The sequence below is a fragment of the Gigantopelta aegis genome, chromosome 4, assembly GCF_016097555.1.
Source record: "Gigantopelta aegis isolate Gae_Host chromosome 4, Gae_host_genome, whole genome shotgun sequence".
Taxonomy (NCBI): domain Eukaryota; kingdom Metazoa; phylum Mollusca; class Gastropoda; order Neomphalida; family Peltospiridae; genus Gigantopelta; species Gigantopelta aegis.
The window spans coordinates 6,573,530-6,589,072 of NC_054702.1; the positions used below are offsets into that span (position 1 = coordinate 6,573,530).

At 36.8% G+C, this 15,543-nt stretch overlaps 1 protein-coding gene across 6 annotated transcripts in view; it reads left to right on the forward strand.

The window, feature by feature from the left end:
• Positions 1-15,543, forward strand: part of LOC121372583 (protein quaking-B-like) — a 66,721-nt gene that overhangs the window by 19,204 nt on the left and 31,974 nt on the right. For all 6 annotated transcript variants that reach the window (XM_041498984.1, XM_041498986.1, XM_041498988.1 and 3 more), the window contains exons 2-4: positions 967-1,097; positions 6,149-6,265; positions 11,144-11,287. In XM_041498984.1, the coding sequence (XP_041354918.1) occupies positions 967-1,097; positions 6,149-6,265; positions 11,144-11,287 (392 nt within the window). The remainder of the gene's footprint in view (positions 1-966; positions 1,098-6,148; positions 6,266-11,143; positions 11,288-15,543) is intronic.

The window sequence follows — 15,543 nt, forward strand, 5'->3', positions numbered from 1 at the left end:
TAGTTCCATATAGTTCTAAGAGCTTCACAACATAGTTCACAGGTCCATATTAAACTTGATACAAGTGTAGTTCTATGGCATTCACAGCTGAGTGTACAGCAACATGCAGTGTTGACAGCACAGTGTGTATGCATTTTTTTTAAATAGCTGTTAATACTACAGTACTGATTTTTCAGTTGATAAAATCTATTAAAATGGATTAGCCGGTTCGTCAGCAGTGCAGGTAAACCAGTGAACAGGAACTCTTTGATGTTTCCACACTGGTAGCCGTGCCCATGATGGGTCTTGGTGTCTGTCTGACCAGCTGTCTGGTCTGGCGGTCATCTGTTGGTATTTCGCTGCCCGTAAAGAAAAAAACCTACTACAGATAAACAGGTACGCTGAAGATGAACAGATATGTACGCAGGCAGCTGTTTGTAAGTGAGATGCGCATCGTGTTCCTGGTAGATTTGTTTTGTGTGTTGAAAGCCACTGACCCAAGTTATTGGGCTATTACAGATTATTACCTGCACATTGCTTACAACGGTTTGCTTACATTATTAATATTGGTAAATCCAATGTGTTTCTGAACATCACTTTTTTAATAGTATCTCAAAATTAAGTCTTATTCAACTTACTGTGTTAGCACAACCAATATACTATTCAACCTGAGTCGTCTCCTCCACTGTGGACCTGCAGAATTGAGAACTAGGTTGATGGTCTGCCCATGTCTGGAGATGACTCAGGTTGTATAGTATATTGGTTGTGCTAGCACTAGGTAAGTATGAATAATAATGAAAATCAGAAACAAATTTTCCAATTTTATGCATAACAAAACAAAGTACATACATGTATCTCAGAAACTAGGGTCAGTGTCTTTAAGCAAGTAGTTGATAACTTTCCCACATTGTTTACGTCACTGACTACGTACATGTACATGTGCTAACTGTCACCTTTACCTGTTAAAATTATCACTTGGTATTTCAGAAATTAACAGAGTTAGGGTAGCCATCTTTCACCACAGAGATAACCGGAAGCCTCTCTCCCTCCCTGACAACAATGGACCCATCGTCCAGTTACAAGAGAAGCTCTTCGTACCAGCCAAACAACACCCAGACGTAAGTTGTGTGTTAATTAGTAGGATCCAGCATGTAATGTGTGTGTGTGTGTGTGTGTGTGTGTGTGTGTGTGTGTGTGTGTGTGTGTGTGTGTGTGTGTGTGTGTGTGTGTGTGTGTGTGTGTGTGTGTGTGTGTGTGTGTTTACATCCAGTGTATTGTTTGTGTGTGTTGTATGTGTTTTAATTAATGATGACATTTCTAAACTGGTGACATGGGCAGTCTCCATGGTAACTAGTGTCTGGTAGTTGAGAAGTGGTTAGTCGTATATATGGTGTGGTGAGTTTATATTGCATGTCATTTAACCAGTTTTTTGGGGGGGTTTTCAGTTTCCTATAATCTGACCGACTGGGAGCCATTAATAATGGTCCCCGTTTTCATAGCAACACAAAGAATATTCTTTTCTTTTCTGCTACCTCCAATTTTTTTTGATTTTGAAAGGATGTCAATTATTGTTGATTTTTTCTTTTTCTTTTAGAAGCATGCACAGGCTTGTCTCTCCCCCTTTTCCCCCAACCACAAAACACATGTGTTAACCAGCATACATTCGAACTGGTGGGTTGTTTTAAGTAATTTGTAAAAGAATTGACCTGAAAAGTACATGTATGAATAGAAAATGCAATAACTTTTCAGGGTCTTTTCCCTAGCTGCCTGTCAGTGTGGCTTCACAAGCATATGTAATATTTGTAAGAACTGTACGCATTTTTAACACACTATTTCTTAAATCTCTTTGAAAAATGTCTCTGCCCCACAGTAACAGTAATTGTTTCTCAGGCTTTAATGTGCTGTGCTATTTTTGTTGAGGCTGCTGTAAGATAAGTGTTGTCTATATAATAAGTGTTGTCTACGTATTATATTTTAAAACTGTTTCCATGTTGGTGCTGCAGATTGTGCAATATATCCTCCTACAGATTGTTATGATTCTATTCTATACAACTAATCACCAGCACCAACCATCTGGCTAGTGCTAAGCTTCTTGGTGCCGTGTCAAATATGTAACTTCATTTAATGGAAATCCCAGCTTCCCATGTAACCCACCATCTTGCTATTCTTAGCAATGCGCTGGATGTTTTGGCAGATATGATTTATATTTTACCAGATAGATAAGTTGTTGTGATAAAGCTAAACCAAGCCTCTTCATACAATATTTATAAAAATAAAGAATAGTATTTTATTGAAAACCGTTCTTTGTTCAGAACAGTTGTCCTGATTTTAAATTAAAATTTAAAACCAATTAAAATGTGTTTCAACAAAAGTGGTTAAACTACCAGTGATATGGAATCTCTCCTTGTCATAAGCAGTACATAGCTTGGTGGTAGAGCATTTGCCTCACATGTAATTGGTCACAGGATGAATCATTCTGTATGGAATTCCCCCCCCCCCCCCCCAACCCACCCCTTTTCCAAACTGTGTCCCATGACTTGTACATGAAATGTATGTCTATTGGAAAGTGTACTTTAAAACAATCTGGATCGGCTTTTTTGATAAGAGTAGCCTTTGGAGCAACAGCAGATTTCCTCCCCTGTGTGTAGCCACAATTTAAAATGTGCTGAGGTGGTGTTAAACAAACATGGCTTTCCTTTACCTGTTTTCATGCTTCTTTTGTTGAACACACTTGTTTACGACAGTCATAACAAGATGTCGTATCATTTTTCATTTTGTTTGCTGTGTACCTTATTCACTCATTTAACCCTGGGGTGGGGAAAGTCAATATCTTGTATTTAATCCCATAAAACACCCATTAAAAACAAACCATCCATATGTGTTTATATCTTATTGTGTTTAAGGTCAATGAACTAAAGAAGCGTATGTTAAAAAAAAAAGTAATATAAAATATCACAATACCTGTCGAAATGTTTATTTCACCATTGTCATCTTTAAATAGCCCAGTCTTTTGAAGTTGATTGTTATTGTTCGTTCTGAATAAACCCACCTGTGTCTGTAATTGTGGACACAGAGTGAGGTAACGATAACATTTAAGTTTAGGTAGGTCCTGAAATATTTCTAATTGACCTTAATTAAGTGATTAAAAAATACTGTTAGCACTTCCGCTTGAAATCTGTAACTGAACTCAACAGTATTGGATAAAAATGTTAAACAAATATGGATGTCATGGTGGCATACGGTGAATTCCTTGTTAAATTATTGTCCAGATTCCAAATAAATTGATATCAGATCTTGCTGTTTACAGGGAGCTTTCACCCTGGCTTGCCCCCATCAGTGGACCCACTGTGCTATTTCTCGATCCAGCCAGTGCTCCACAACTGGTGTAACAAAGGCCTTGGTATGTACTATCCTTTCTATGGGATGGTGCATATAAAAGATCCCTTGCTGCTAATCGGAGTGGCGACAGTGGGTTTCTTCCCTCAATATCTGTGTGGTCCTTAACCATATAGCCGACGCCAGGCATATAACCATAAATAAAATGTGTTGAGTGCGTCGTTAAATAAAACATTTCCTTCCTTTCTTCACTGTGGCTTGCAATCACTCCACTGAGACCTGTTCAAGGAGAGTCATTTTAGCTCCCCTTAGCAGGAGAATAATAATAATAATAAAACATTTCCTTCCTTTCTTCACTGTGGCTTGCAATCACTCCACTGAGACCTGTTCAAGGAGAGTCATTTTAGCTCCCCTTAGCAGGAGAATAATAATAATAATAAAACATTTCCTTCCTTTCTTCACTGTGGCTTGCAATCACTCCACTGAGACCTGTTCAAGGAGAGTCATTTTAGCTCCCCTTAGCAGGAGAATAATAATAATAATAAAACATTTCCTTCCTTTCTTCACTGTGGCTTGCAATCACTCCACTGAGACCTGTTCAAGGAGAGTCATTTTAGCTCCCCTTAGCAGGAGAATAATAATAATAATAAAACATTTCCTTCCTTTCTTCACTGTGGCTTGCAATCACTCCACTGAGACCTGTTCAAGGAGAGTCATTTTAGCTCCCCTTAGCAGGAGAATAATAATAATAATAATAATAATAATAATAATAAAATAGTACTACAAAAGGATCAGTGTTTATTAAATATCTCAAATGGCTTCCCATAATCTGTTAGGAAAACAATAAATCACTCCCTTCAATTTTTTTTTCGTGATGACAAGCTCTGATTTAGTGAGTAAAAAAATGACAGTTTAAACCTCAATCAGCGATAAGCAAGAGTGTCAGAACGATAAGCAAGAGTGTCAGAACGAAGAACGATAAGCAACAGTGTCCACTGGATTACTGGCAAATGTTGTACACAACCCTCGGCTGCAGTCTGTGACTGTCTGGTGCAGGATCTGTTTCTCCTCTCTCTCTCCCCCCCCAAGCATATTACACATAGCATTGTAGATCTAACCATTGGATGCCAGGTTAACGTTCCGTTCAGAGGAATGTTGTTTTAGAATGTGCTAACTTAGATGGTAAATATGATGACGTTAATACAAATGGAAACATCATACACATGCATGTAATAGATATAATGGGTTACATGTTTTGGAAAGAACTTGGGGATCACATAGTTGGGATAGAAACGGTGTAGAAATTGAGTAAGAAAACAGTTACAAAGTGAAACACAAGTTTGGAAAATTAATATATATTTACAGTGATCATCTATTTGAGACAGGGACATGCTTAATTGTGATTTATAAATGTGAAATTGGTTAGTGAAGATGATGTCTATATTTTATGACTTTTATAAGCAATTACTGTTTAAATTAGATGCAGAAAATTGTAAATGGAATGTTCATAAAATTGTCTACAAATATTGTAAGTAAATAGGGTAAATTGTTAATTAATTGATATAAACAAAAGATAAAGAATAAATATCAGTTGGTTCCATTATCTGTAAGTCATTGGATATCTGTTAATTTACATATGGTACTTATAGATGCAGGGTTTCTGCCAGAGAGTAAAAACGGGTATGGAACCATACCCAAATTTTTATCTTTTTAAGTTAACATTTTGACAAAATTAATGACTTTTTATCATTACTGTATGATTTTCATAACCCTAACCCTAAACTTAATCCATTTTCTTTCTGGGTGAAGATCCCCCATACCCACTGTTGACTGGTTGCATTCATTTATACCCAAAACTGTCTTTCTGGCAGAAACACTGAAATTTTTATATATAAAATACATTACAAAGTCATACTATCTAAAGAATTATTTGTGGTTTTTTGGTGTAAAGATAAACCTCAGCCCTACTTGTACTTGTTGCTCCAGACTAAGAACTGATAGAGAAAAGTATGTATGTATAGAATACAGCCCATGCAATAAGAAACCTATATCACAGACACAAATCGGAGGTAGAGCTAGTTCATTTTACTTTACCCCAGCATTTGTATTTTTAATGTGTCTTCTGTCCAGATAATTACTTCTTCAAACATAGTACTGACATTAACTAATTTTACATCAGCATTGATAAATGCTTAAAATAAATTGCGAGGGCCGAGAAGATAAGAACTTTGAACTGTGTTGTGAAAGAGAAGCCGAGTTGTAGTGCTGTGATTGCGTTTACTTCCTCATTGGTGTGTGTATTTGATCTGTACATGTGATTTGTGTTGTGGTGTTTATTTGTACACCAGTACATGGTAAGACATGTATGTATCGGAGCCCACCTCTCACAGACAGCTGGATCCCATTTGGGACACGTGTATTGGTTCAGGCTTGGGCATCTGAGGCAGGCAATAACAGCAAAACAATTACTGTTTGATGTCTGCACACTGTATTAAGTTAGAGTGTTTTATAATTTGCTGTTGTTACAGACCCATCGATTGAATGGCTACATCATGTTCCAAATGTATCCACTTCTGTTTATATACACAGGACAAATGGGGTCCATTACAAATTGTATTTGCCATGCTATTTCTGCTAATAGTGCCACTGTGTTACTGTATTAAAAAGTTTTAATAAATGTTTTTCATATTTATTGTAAAGCCAGAATTCTTTTTCCTTTAATATAGTTATACACACAAGTATGCCATACAATATAGCTAGTAGGCATCATTAAAGAAATGCCCAATTGTTTTTTAAATTTTGTTTTAATAAAGTTGTGTTTCTTGTGTTTCAGTTTAATTTTGTGGGGCGGATACTGGGGCCCCGGGGAATGACGGCCAAGGAGCTGGAACAGTTCACAGGATGTAAAATAATGGTGCGAGGAAAGGGCTCAATGCGAGACAAGAAAAAGGTAAAATATTTGTCAGACCTCTTTCTTGACACTGTTCTATACAGTCTGTATGTGAAACGGCTTGCAGTTTACAAGAAGAGTACTTGCCTGACGTGTGATAGGTTACAGGTTCAATGTCTGTAAGTGGAGTGTTCATTAAAAGCTGACAGCCTACATTTCATACAGATATTTATCTCAGTGTACTCGGATGTAGCTGCTAATGTTCTTCGAACAACCCCCTGTTTAACAAAACCTATAGAGCACATAAATTATTTAATCAGCTGTAGGATGTCAAACATTTAGTACTTCTGACATAGTCTTAGAGAGGAAACCAGCTACCTTTTTCCATTAATAGCAACCTTGGGATCTTTTGTATGCACCATCTCACAGACAAAATAGCACATACCATGGCTTTGATATACCAGTCATGCTGCATTGGTTGGAACAAGAAATAACCCTGTGGGCCCACTGATAGGGAATGATTCTAGACCGACTGCACCTTAGTTGAACGCTTTACCACTGAGCTACTTCCCGTCCCTCTCTTGTGTGAAAGACCACACCCTGTGATACCCTGTTGCAGTCTTCACCACAAGTAAAATCAATGCAAGCTGAAGATCAGTTCTGAAATGGTACTAGGTGAATGAACAATCACATGAATTTGAAATAAAATGTATTGAATTGTTTATTGCAAGGCCATCAATTTTCTGCTTTCCTAATGCTTTCTCCTCCCAGACTTGCTGCCCCTTGCTACTGATTGTTACCCATTTGATAACAGTTGCCTTTTATTATTCCATGGGGTGAGATTTACCGTTGTCAGTTAAGTGCTCGCCTGAAGTGCTTGAGTCGCAGGATTGAACCACCTCGGTGGATCCATTCAACTGATTTTGTGTTTTGCGTTCCAACCAGTGCACCACACCTGGTCAAAGGCCGTGGTATGTGATTTCCTGTCTACAAAAGTGCATATAAAAGATCCCTTGCTGCTAATGGAAAAAAATATGGCGAGTTTCCTCTGACTATGAGTCATAATTACTAAATGTTTGACATCCAATAGCCAATGATTAATTAATAAATCAATCGGTGTGGTCTAGTGGTGTCATTAAGCAAAACAAACTATTATTATTATTGTTATTACATATGTATACAGAAGACCAATAAACACACACTGGTCACTTAATGAACACAGTGGTGAGTAAACCAACATTGCTCCTGTTTTTTTAGTCTCTCTTCCATTATACACTTGTTCCAAGTGAAATTTTAAATTGGGGAAATAGCTGAAGTAATTTAAAATATCTTATTTATTAATTGTATTTGCAAAATAAATATTTCTTTATGACTTTATTCAATAATCATTGATCCTTTAATCATTGAAGTTAGACAAACGAAAGCACTGTAGAAACAAGTTGAAACTATCATCTCTGTTCTGGGGAGTTTGTACACATTGTATAAGTGAATGGCATTCCAAGTATCTGGTTAACTTGAAGGGCATCAGTAAATTCTGTTTTCTTTGATCTTATTTTTAAAATGGTTGCTTTTCTCTCTCTCTCTCTCTCTCTCTCTCTCTCTCTCTCTCTCTCTCTCTCTCTCTCTCTCTCTCTCTCTCTCTCTCTCTCTCCTAAAATCAATGACAGTCTTCTTTTCTGCATGAGTGGTCCAGCTAACTGTTGGCATGTTGAGAGAACGATGCTATGTGGAGATGGTATGAGTCACGGAGTTCGGCTTCTCAACATTTCACCTTTGCTATCATGGAGAGATCTATCCGTGAAGAATAAATTTCTGTCTTGTCATATTGTGTTCGTACTGTGGATAATCACCGATATTGTGTTGGTAGTGGCCTCCCAACTTGATGTTGTCGGTTTCCGACTTGATCTTGTCGCGTGGGGGATGTCCGCCGACGTGAGAGGAACAACAGGTCGTGTAATTGAGTATAATGACAAGTTGTAGCTTCTTCTCGAGGGAAAATAACCTGTTCCGAGGCCAGTTCATCCTCTTTGAACCAAGCAACCCGTCATTCACAATTACTGCACACAATTCATCATCGTACATGTAAGAGTTCACATGGTTTCTTTTCTGGTTACATGGGAGTTTAATTGACATCTCCTACACTACCATACACTTTTGTCTTTTTACTGTGTACATCAATTCAAGTCATGGATAGCCCCTAATTGGCTAAATTAATATTTTCATTTAATGGTAGTATTTACATGATTAGACCCCCCACCACCACCACCACCCCTCCAAAAACCTGTTCTGCTATTTATTTTAAATAGCTATTGCATTAGCAAGAAAAACTTGCTCTACTACCTGTTTTCACTTCAAAGCCACACAGTTGAACTAAAGCTTGCTGTCTCCACCTTTTCACTTCATAGTTATCAAATTTCAATTTGCATTGTATTCAGCTGATCAGCAAAGAGTACAGAGCCTTATGTTGAAGCTTCTCCATTTACCTGGGACAAATAGTTTTCATTGTGGGACAAGTAAATTGTTCCAGAAATTTATGCCACTACACATTTGAACTAAAATTGTATTATGAAATGATAATGTATATGAATTCAAAGTTGTGATAGTCTTGAGCCAAAATGAGGCAATCCAAATATCGCTCTCCGAAAATGAGCATTCACATGAAATAATTTTTAAAAATGTATGAAATTTTTTTTTGCTAGGCAATCCATTTGCTGCTCACTTAAAACCTTCCAATAGAGTGGATGGGAGTGTTGAGGAACAAATATTTTGTTTTTAAAATCATGTGTGTAGTGATATCTGAACTGTGTAGTGTAGGTTTGTGTTCAAGGCCTGCTGTAATATTTGTGGCATTGGCTGCTCGTGTTCAAGGCCTGCTGTAATATTTGTGGCATTGGCCGTTTGTGTTCAAGGCCTGCTGTAATATTTGTGGCATTGGCCGCTCGTGTTTCAGGCCTGCTGTAATATTTGTGGCATTGGCCACTCGTGTTCAAGGCCTGCTCGTGTTCAAGGCCTGCTGTAATATTTGTGGCATTGGCCGCTCGTGTTCAAGGCCTGCTGTAATATTTGTGGCATTGGCCGCTCGTGTTCAAGGCCTGCTGTAATATTTGTGGCATTGGCCGCTCGTGTTCAAGGCCTGCTGTAATATTTGTGGCATTGGCCGCTCGTGTTCAAGGCCTGCTGTATTATTTGTGGCATTGGCCGCTCGTGTTCAAGGCCTGCTGTAATATTTGTGGCATTGGCCGCTCGTGTTCAAGGCCTGCTGTAATATTTGTAAAATGATGACTTTGTTCACGTTAGGAGGGTCGGAACATAGCCCAGTGGTAAAGCGTTCGCTTGATGCGGGGTCGATTTTGGATCGATCCCCGTTGGTGGGCCCATTGGGCTATTTCTCTCTCCAGACAGTGCACCACAACCCGTCTGTGGGATGGTGCATACAAAAGATCCCTTGCTGCTAATCGAAAGGAGTAGCCCATAAAGTGACGACAGCGGGTTTCCTCTCTTAGTATCTGTGTTATCCTTAACCATATATCTGACACAATATAACTGTAAATAAAACGTATTGAGTGCGTCGTTAAATAAAACATTTCTTTCTTTTTTTCGTTACGTTAGCTGCTTTAACTGAGTGAAACAGTTCCTGTGCATCAAATAGAATTGGCCCAAACCAATTGTAAATGGTTGAAACTAGTTAATGTATGGACATACCACAATTATTCGAATCATCTCATAATGTTTAACAAATGACCAATAAATGTCTTGAAAACAATTTGATTTTTTAATGCCTTTAAATATATATATATATACAGTAGAATCTCATTGGCTCGAACGCCCAACGGTCGAACCTACCGGTATTCTCGAACCGAGCACAATGTCCCGATTTTTTGTTCTATTAAACCCATTTATTTTGGTGCTGATTGGTCGAATACCCCTTGGGTCGAACAGAAGCTTTCTCTCGAACCAGTTTATTGGTCCGAACTGTAAAATGAAACATATTTAGCTCAAACGACTAAGTCTGTTCGAAGAAATACAAAAAAGTATTTATGTACAAATTTTTCATCGACCCTTTCACGTCAGTCACAGAGTAAGTTATTATAAATTCGGAAGTGGAACGAATAAAGCCTAGATCATATGCCGGCTTATCGTGTTGTTTAGTTAGCACCTATCGGTAATTATCTTTCTAGTACAGACAATTGTACTACGATAATCGTTAGCTGAATGAATCTTGCATGTAACACCAATCAATTAGTGAGCCTAGGCAGGCCTCGCCGGTTGACTTTAATCGTTTTACGCATGAGTGTTGGCATATTTTGCTTTTAACTTGAAATACACAAGATATCAATGGAATGTAGTGATTGCAACAATAACAGGTAGGCTAAAGGGCCTCCGCCTCTGTTTAATGCACTTTCATTTTTTCTCAACGTTGTCAATAGGTCGCAAAAGATTCTACAACAGCATAATAAAGAACGATTTTTTAAATTGATAAATATTTATAAATACAAACTGCCAGTGTGTTTGTTATTTGTTTATTTAACGGTGATAAACAATAGTTACAAATATGTATCTCATCCGACATTTGACGGCGACTTTGTTACTCATGAGTCAATCGGACCATCTCGCCCAAGCCAGTTTTACGGAAATATGCGAGGTATTCAGATTGGTTTTTGTGTTAGAGAAGCACCCGACAACGGCCAAATGCATGGTTCGAACTACCCGATGGGTTGAACATACTTTGATGCACTGACAGTGTTCGAGCCAATGAGATTCTACTGTATATGTATATGTATATATATATATATATATATATATATATATATATATATACAGTAACATTTCCCACCATGAACATACATCTTGGCAAACGAACAATTAGCTTTGACTCATCGCTTTCCTTTGTTAATCAACTTTATCACACATTTGAGTGTTTTTATTTTTCATTCACAGGAAGAAGCTAATAGAGGTAAGCCTAACTGGGAACATTTGAACGAAGAGTTGCACGTGCTCATAACGGTAGAAGACTCGAGGGAGCGGGCAGATCTGAAACTGAAAACGGCCATCGAGGAAGTGAAGAAGTTGTTAATTCCAGCAGTAAGTGATGGGCTTTTTTTGTGGGTGTGGCAGCAAGATGAATACATTAAAACTGTGTGTTTGGATGACTGGATAAGGAGCATACCTGTTAGTTTTATTTTGTTATCACTTGGTGATCTGTGACAGAAAATGATGCAACAGGCTCGTCCAACTGGAAATAGCAATAGAGAAAGCCACTGCTCTCCTGATAACAATCCCAGATGGAAAGTTTTTAAAAGAGCAATTCTCCACATGTTGAAAGTAAGCAGGATAACGAGAAATAATAACGCAGAATGATTAACGACGAGTGCAGAAACACTCCTCCATTTTTGGGGTGTTTGAGGGGAGGGTGAGCCATTGCTCGCCTCACTGAATACAGTGTATAAAGAAATAAACTTTAAGCTTCGTCAGCCTGTAGAGTAACTAACTTTAGTTACCAGTATACTTTAATGTTAACCAGTTACCAGTAATTGATAGCTGTAAGTAAGGCTTTATCTGCCCACTTCCTTCAGTTAACTTCTTATTTTCCACATTTCATGTAGCTTCATTTTCAACTGCCTTAATAAGCTTTCAAAACAGATACTATTATACCAAAGAACAAAAATATCCCTTTTATGATTTTCTTCTATGTTTACTAAAATCACAGCATGTTATATAATATGTAAACAAGAAAAAGAAACAATATGAAATTAAAATTTAGAAAAAATAAAAAATAAAAGAAATTAAAATTATGTGTATCATATTCAGTGAATGTATATTATGTGTGAGCTCGTTACTTGAGGATATAGTGAAACTATGGCACTCAACAGTATAATATGTAAATAAAAAGAATAAAACAATATGGAGGATTCAGTGTAACTGTGAGTGGACAGTAAGTAGCCCATCCACTGATCCAACCGGTGTTGTGTTTCTCCACCGGACTATTTATGGTGATGTTAATGTGGGACGTGAGTGGGACGCTCATCTGTGTGGCTAGAGGCTGTAATAAATCTCGCTGTGTTCCCGGCTGTCTTTGAGCCGACTGCTGTGTGCTCCACAGTAAAACTCGCTCTCTGTGTCACGGTCTGTCGGAGTCTTGCTCGCATCACATTTCAGCCTGACCTCTCCGAATGTCAACAAATGTAGACCAAACCTGGAGATACCAGTACTTCTCTATGATAATTTTCCACAAGATAAATTATAAATGTGTTTCCTTATCACTATGTTATGACCTTATTTCGTTTGATCTGCCCACCCCAACCCCAAAATGTTTTTGAAATAAGTAATAGAAATGCTTAAGTTTAATGGTTACACAATACAAATTAGGTGATTGGGGATTCAAAGATTTAAACTGAATGCAAAAAAATTACTAGTCCTTTGTCCAAAACAGATTTTTTAATCATAAAATATAATTGTTAACATGATGTTTCATAAATTAGGTGTTTAATCAAAGAAGGGTTTTGTTCAGTTCACAAAGTTCAGGGTAATATTCTATTATAACAGTACTTATAGTTAATATTTTTTCAAAAGATTTGGCAGAGCAGATTTTATAAATATATGGGGCCTTAGTAACAATTGTAAACTTTATTCAAGACATTAAAAAACCCTAAGCAAATTGCTAGTATCATGTTGATTACATAATGTGACATTGTTTTGTCCCACCTTAATGTAATAATACAATATTTGATTGAATGTGCAGTATATTTAAAGATCAAAGTCAAACATTTTAAAAAGGATTTATTTAGTTTTAAATGGCACAAGCCAGTACATTTTTGGAAGGCAACAGACAGCAAACAAATTAAATTTAAAGATGTTTGAAAAGTAAGTTAATTAAATAGCCTGCTGTTTGTAATCATGGGGAAATGTGTCACCTCTAATTGATAGTAGCCGACTGTACATTTGATTAACATTCTCACACAGGTGTTCATTTCAGGTGTCAATTACAGGTGTACATTATGCAAGCTTTTGTATTTGTGTTAAGAGCAAGGTGTTGATTTTACCCGACAAATGGATTCAGTTGCAACCACTGTCATCTTGCTTTGAACATATTTGTTTATTTTGTATCAAGTACCGAAGCTGAAAAAGCTAACGTACTTGTTCACCATTAATATTTTGTCAACATTCATGAGAAGAATTTGGTTTCTGTTGTCAGGTTTAATTCAAAATGTTTGTTATAACCTTTAGCGTTTTCGAGTTTGGTGTGCAGCTTTATAATCAACTCTGCATGTAAAGTGTAAATGTAGAATAATTTTCGTCAGTGGAATAGTGGTTTTTACAATGGAGTGAAATAATATTTTGGTGGACCTGGAATGGCATATTGTCCCATTCTGATGTTTGTATGATATTGGGTTGCACTTCCATGATGACTGATGCTGCTGATGGTTGATTTGTATTGGGGTGAAATGTTCTTTACCCAGTCATTGTAGCGTTTGAGAGAGAGACAGAGACTGTCGGAGGGAGGGATGTAGTGATCAATGAGAATGTCACTTTAAGGACTAAAAATTAAATTTTTGTTTTGTTTAATACACAATTAGAACACATTGATTATTAATCATAGGCTATTGGATGTCAAACATTTAATAATTTTATCTCATAATATTCAAAGAAAACCTGCAGTTTTTCTATTAGCAAGCGATCTTTTATATACAAATACAGACAGGACAGGAGTACAACGGTCTCTGATATGCCAGACATAAACCGTCAGCAGGTATATGATTACCTGTGAATATTTGTTAGTATTATATCTCACCCATACGGAGCCTCTCCGTCATACCCAGCAGTCTGACATTCTTCTTGTTCAGTGAGCTGTGAAATGGGAAGAGGTCGCCCACTGGCATGCAACACTGGAATTACCTAGATGGAACTCTACTAACAATAACCATAAAAAATATTTTTGAGCACGTTTGGATTTTTTTTCTGCTCAGGACTGTAGATTGGAAATGAGCTGAGTGCTCGGTGTAAAGACATTGCAGGGTTAGACTTGGTTTTCTGACATCACAAACGTGACTGCATGCTTCATGAACATGGCAACGCTGGCTGAATCTTTAGTGGCCAACAATAGGCTGTGATAATTAACAGATTTACTTGTTTGAGTATTTGTTCTGTTCCTGTATATTTCTGTCAGCTGATATTGAAGAAGAGGTTTTTAAATAGATTAAGAAGTCTTCAACTTCAATAAAGCATGTATGACACATTATAGCTAAAAATAAACTCTAAAGTCTACACTGAAGAAAGTATAAAATAAAACTGAAAATGTATTTTTCTTCAGCATTACAATTTGAAAAAAGATCTGAATAGTATATTGGTAGATAAATTACACATACACATATTCAGATCTAACGCAAACAGTTTTGTCAGATTGCAGCCATAGAATTTAAAATTTGTTAATTACAAAAGCTTCTTAAATGTAAAATTTCTGAAACTCAAAATGAAGTTAAATTTGTACAGTTGACAGTAATTTAGAGATTGTAGGTTTTAAGAATATTTCAATTACAATATAATGTGTGGGTTTTAAAAATATTTCAATTATAATATAATGTGTGGGTTATAAGAATATTTCAATTATAATATAGTGTGTGGGTTATAAGAATATTTCAAATACAATATAATGTGTGGGTTATAAGAATATTTCAGTCAAAATATAATGTGTGGGTTTTAAGTAATATTTCAGTCAAAATATAATGTGGCTTTTAAGAATATTTCAGTCAAACTATAATGTGTGGCTTTTAAGTATATTTCAGTCAAAATATAGTGTGTGGCTTTTAAGAATATTTCAGTCAAAATATAATGTGTGGCTTTTAAGAATATTTCATTTGAAATATAATGTGTGACATCAGCAAAGAAACCCATGTCGGTGTAATGACCTTGCATTTTGGAAAATGTTGGCTTTTGAAATTGAAGATGTCTGTTATTGTCAGTAAGGGATCGGGGCAGCTGGGAGGCTGTATGAATGAACTGTTCCCCTACAGTTCCCCAGTAGAACACTGTTCTCATACAGGCTACAGAAAGATGCAGTTGGTGGCATCCTGCTTTCATCAAGTGGGAGCTGGGATGGAATAAGAGAAATGCCACTCCAAATTGTTTTTAACAACAGTTGACATGCTGTGGTGAAATTGTGCCAGTTTTGACTCATGAAAAAAACGTACATTCCTCGTTTCTTCAGTCTGTACACTATATTTATGAATAGCTGTTTCAATCAGTTGATTTTAACACCCCTCCTGCATAATTAGTTACATTGTTATTTATTACATTTAATGCATTTTATTAGTGGGATGCCCTTTAACAGCCAATAACAGAAA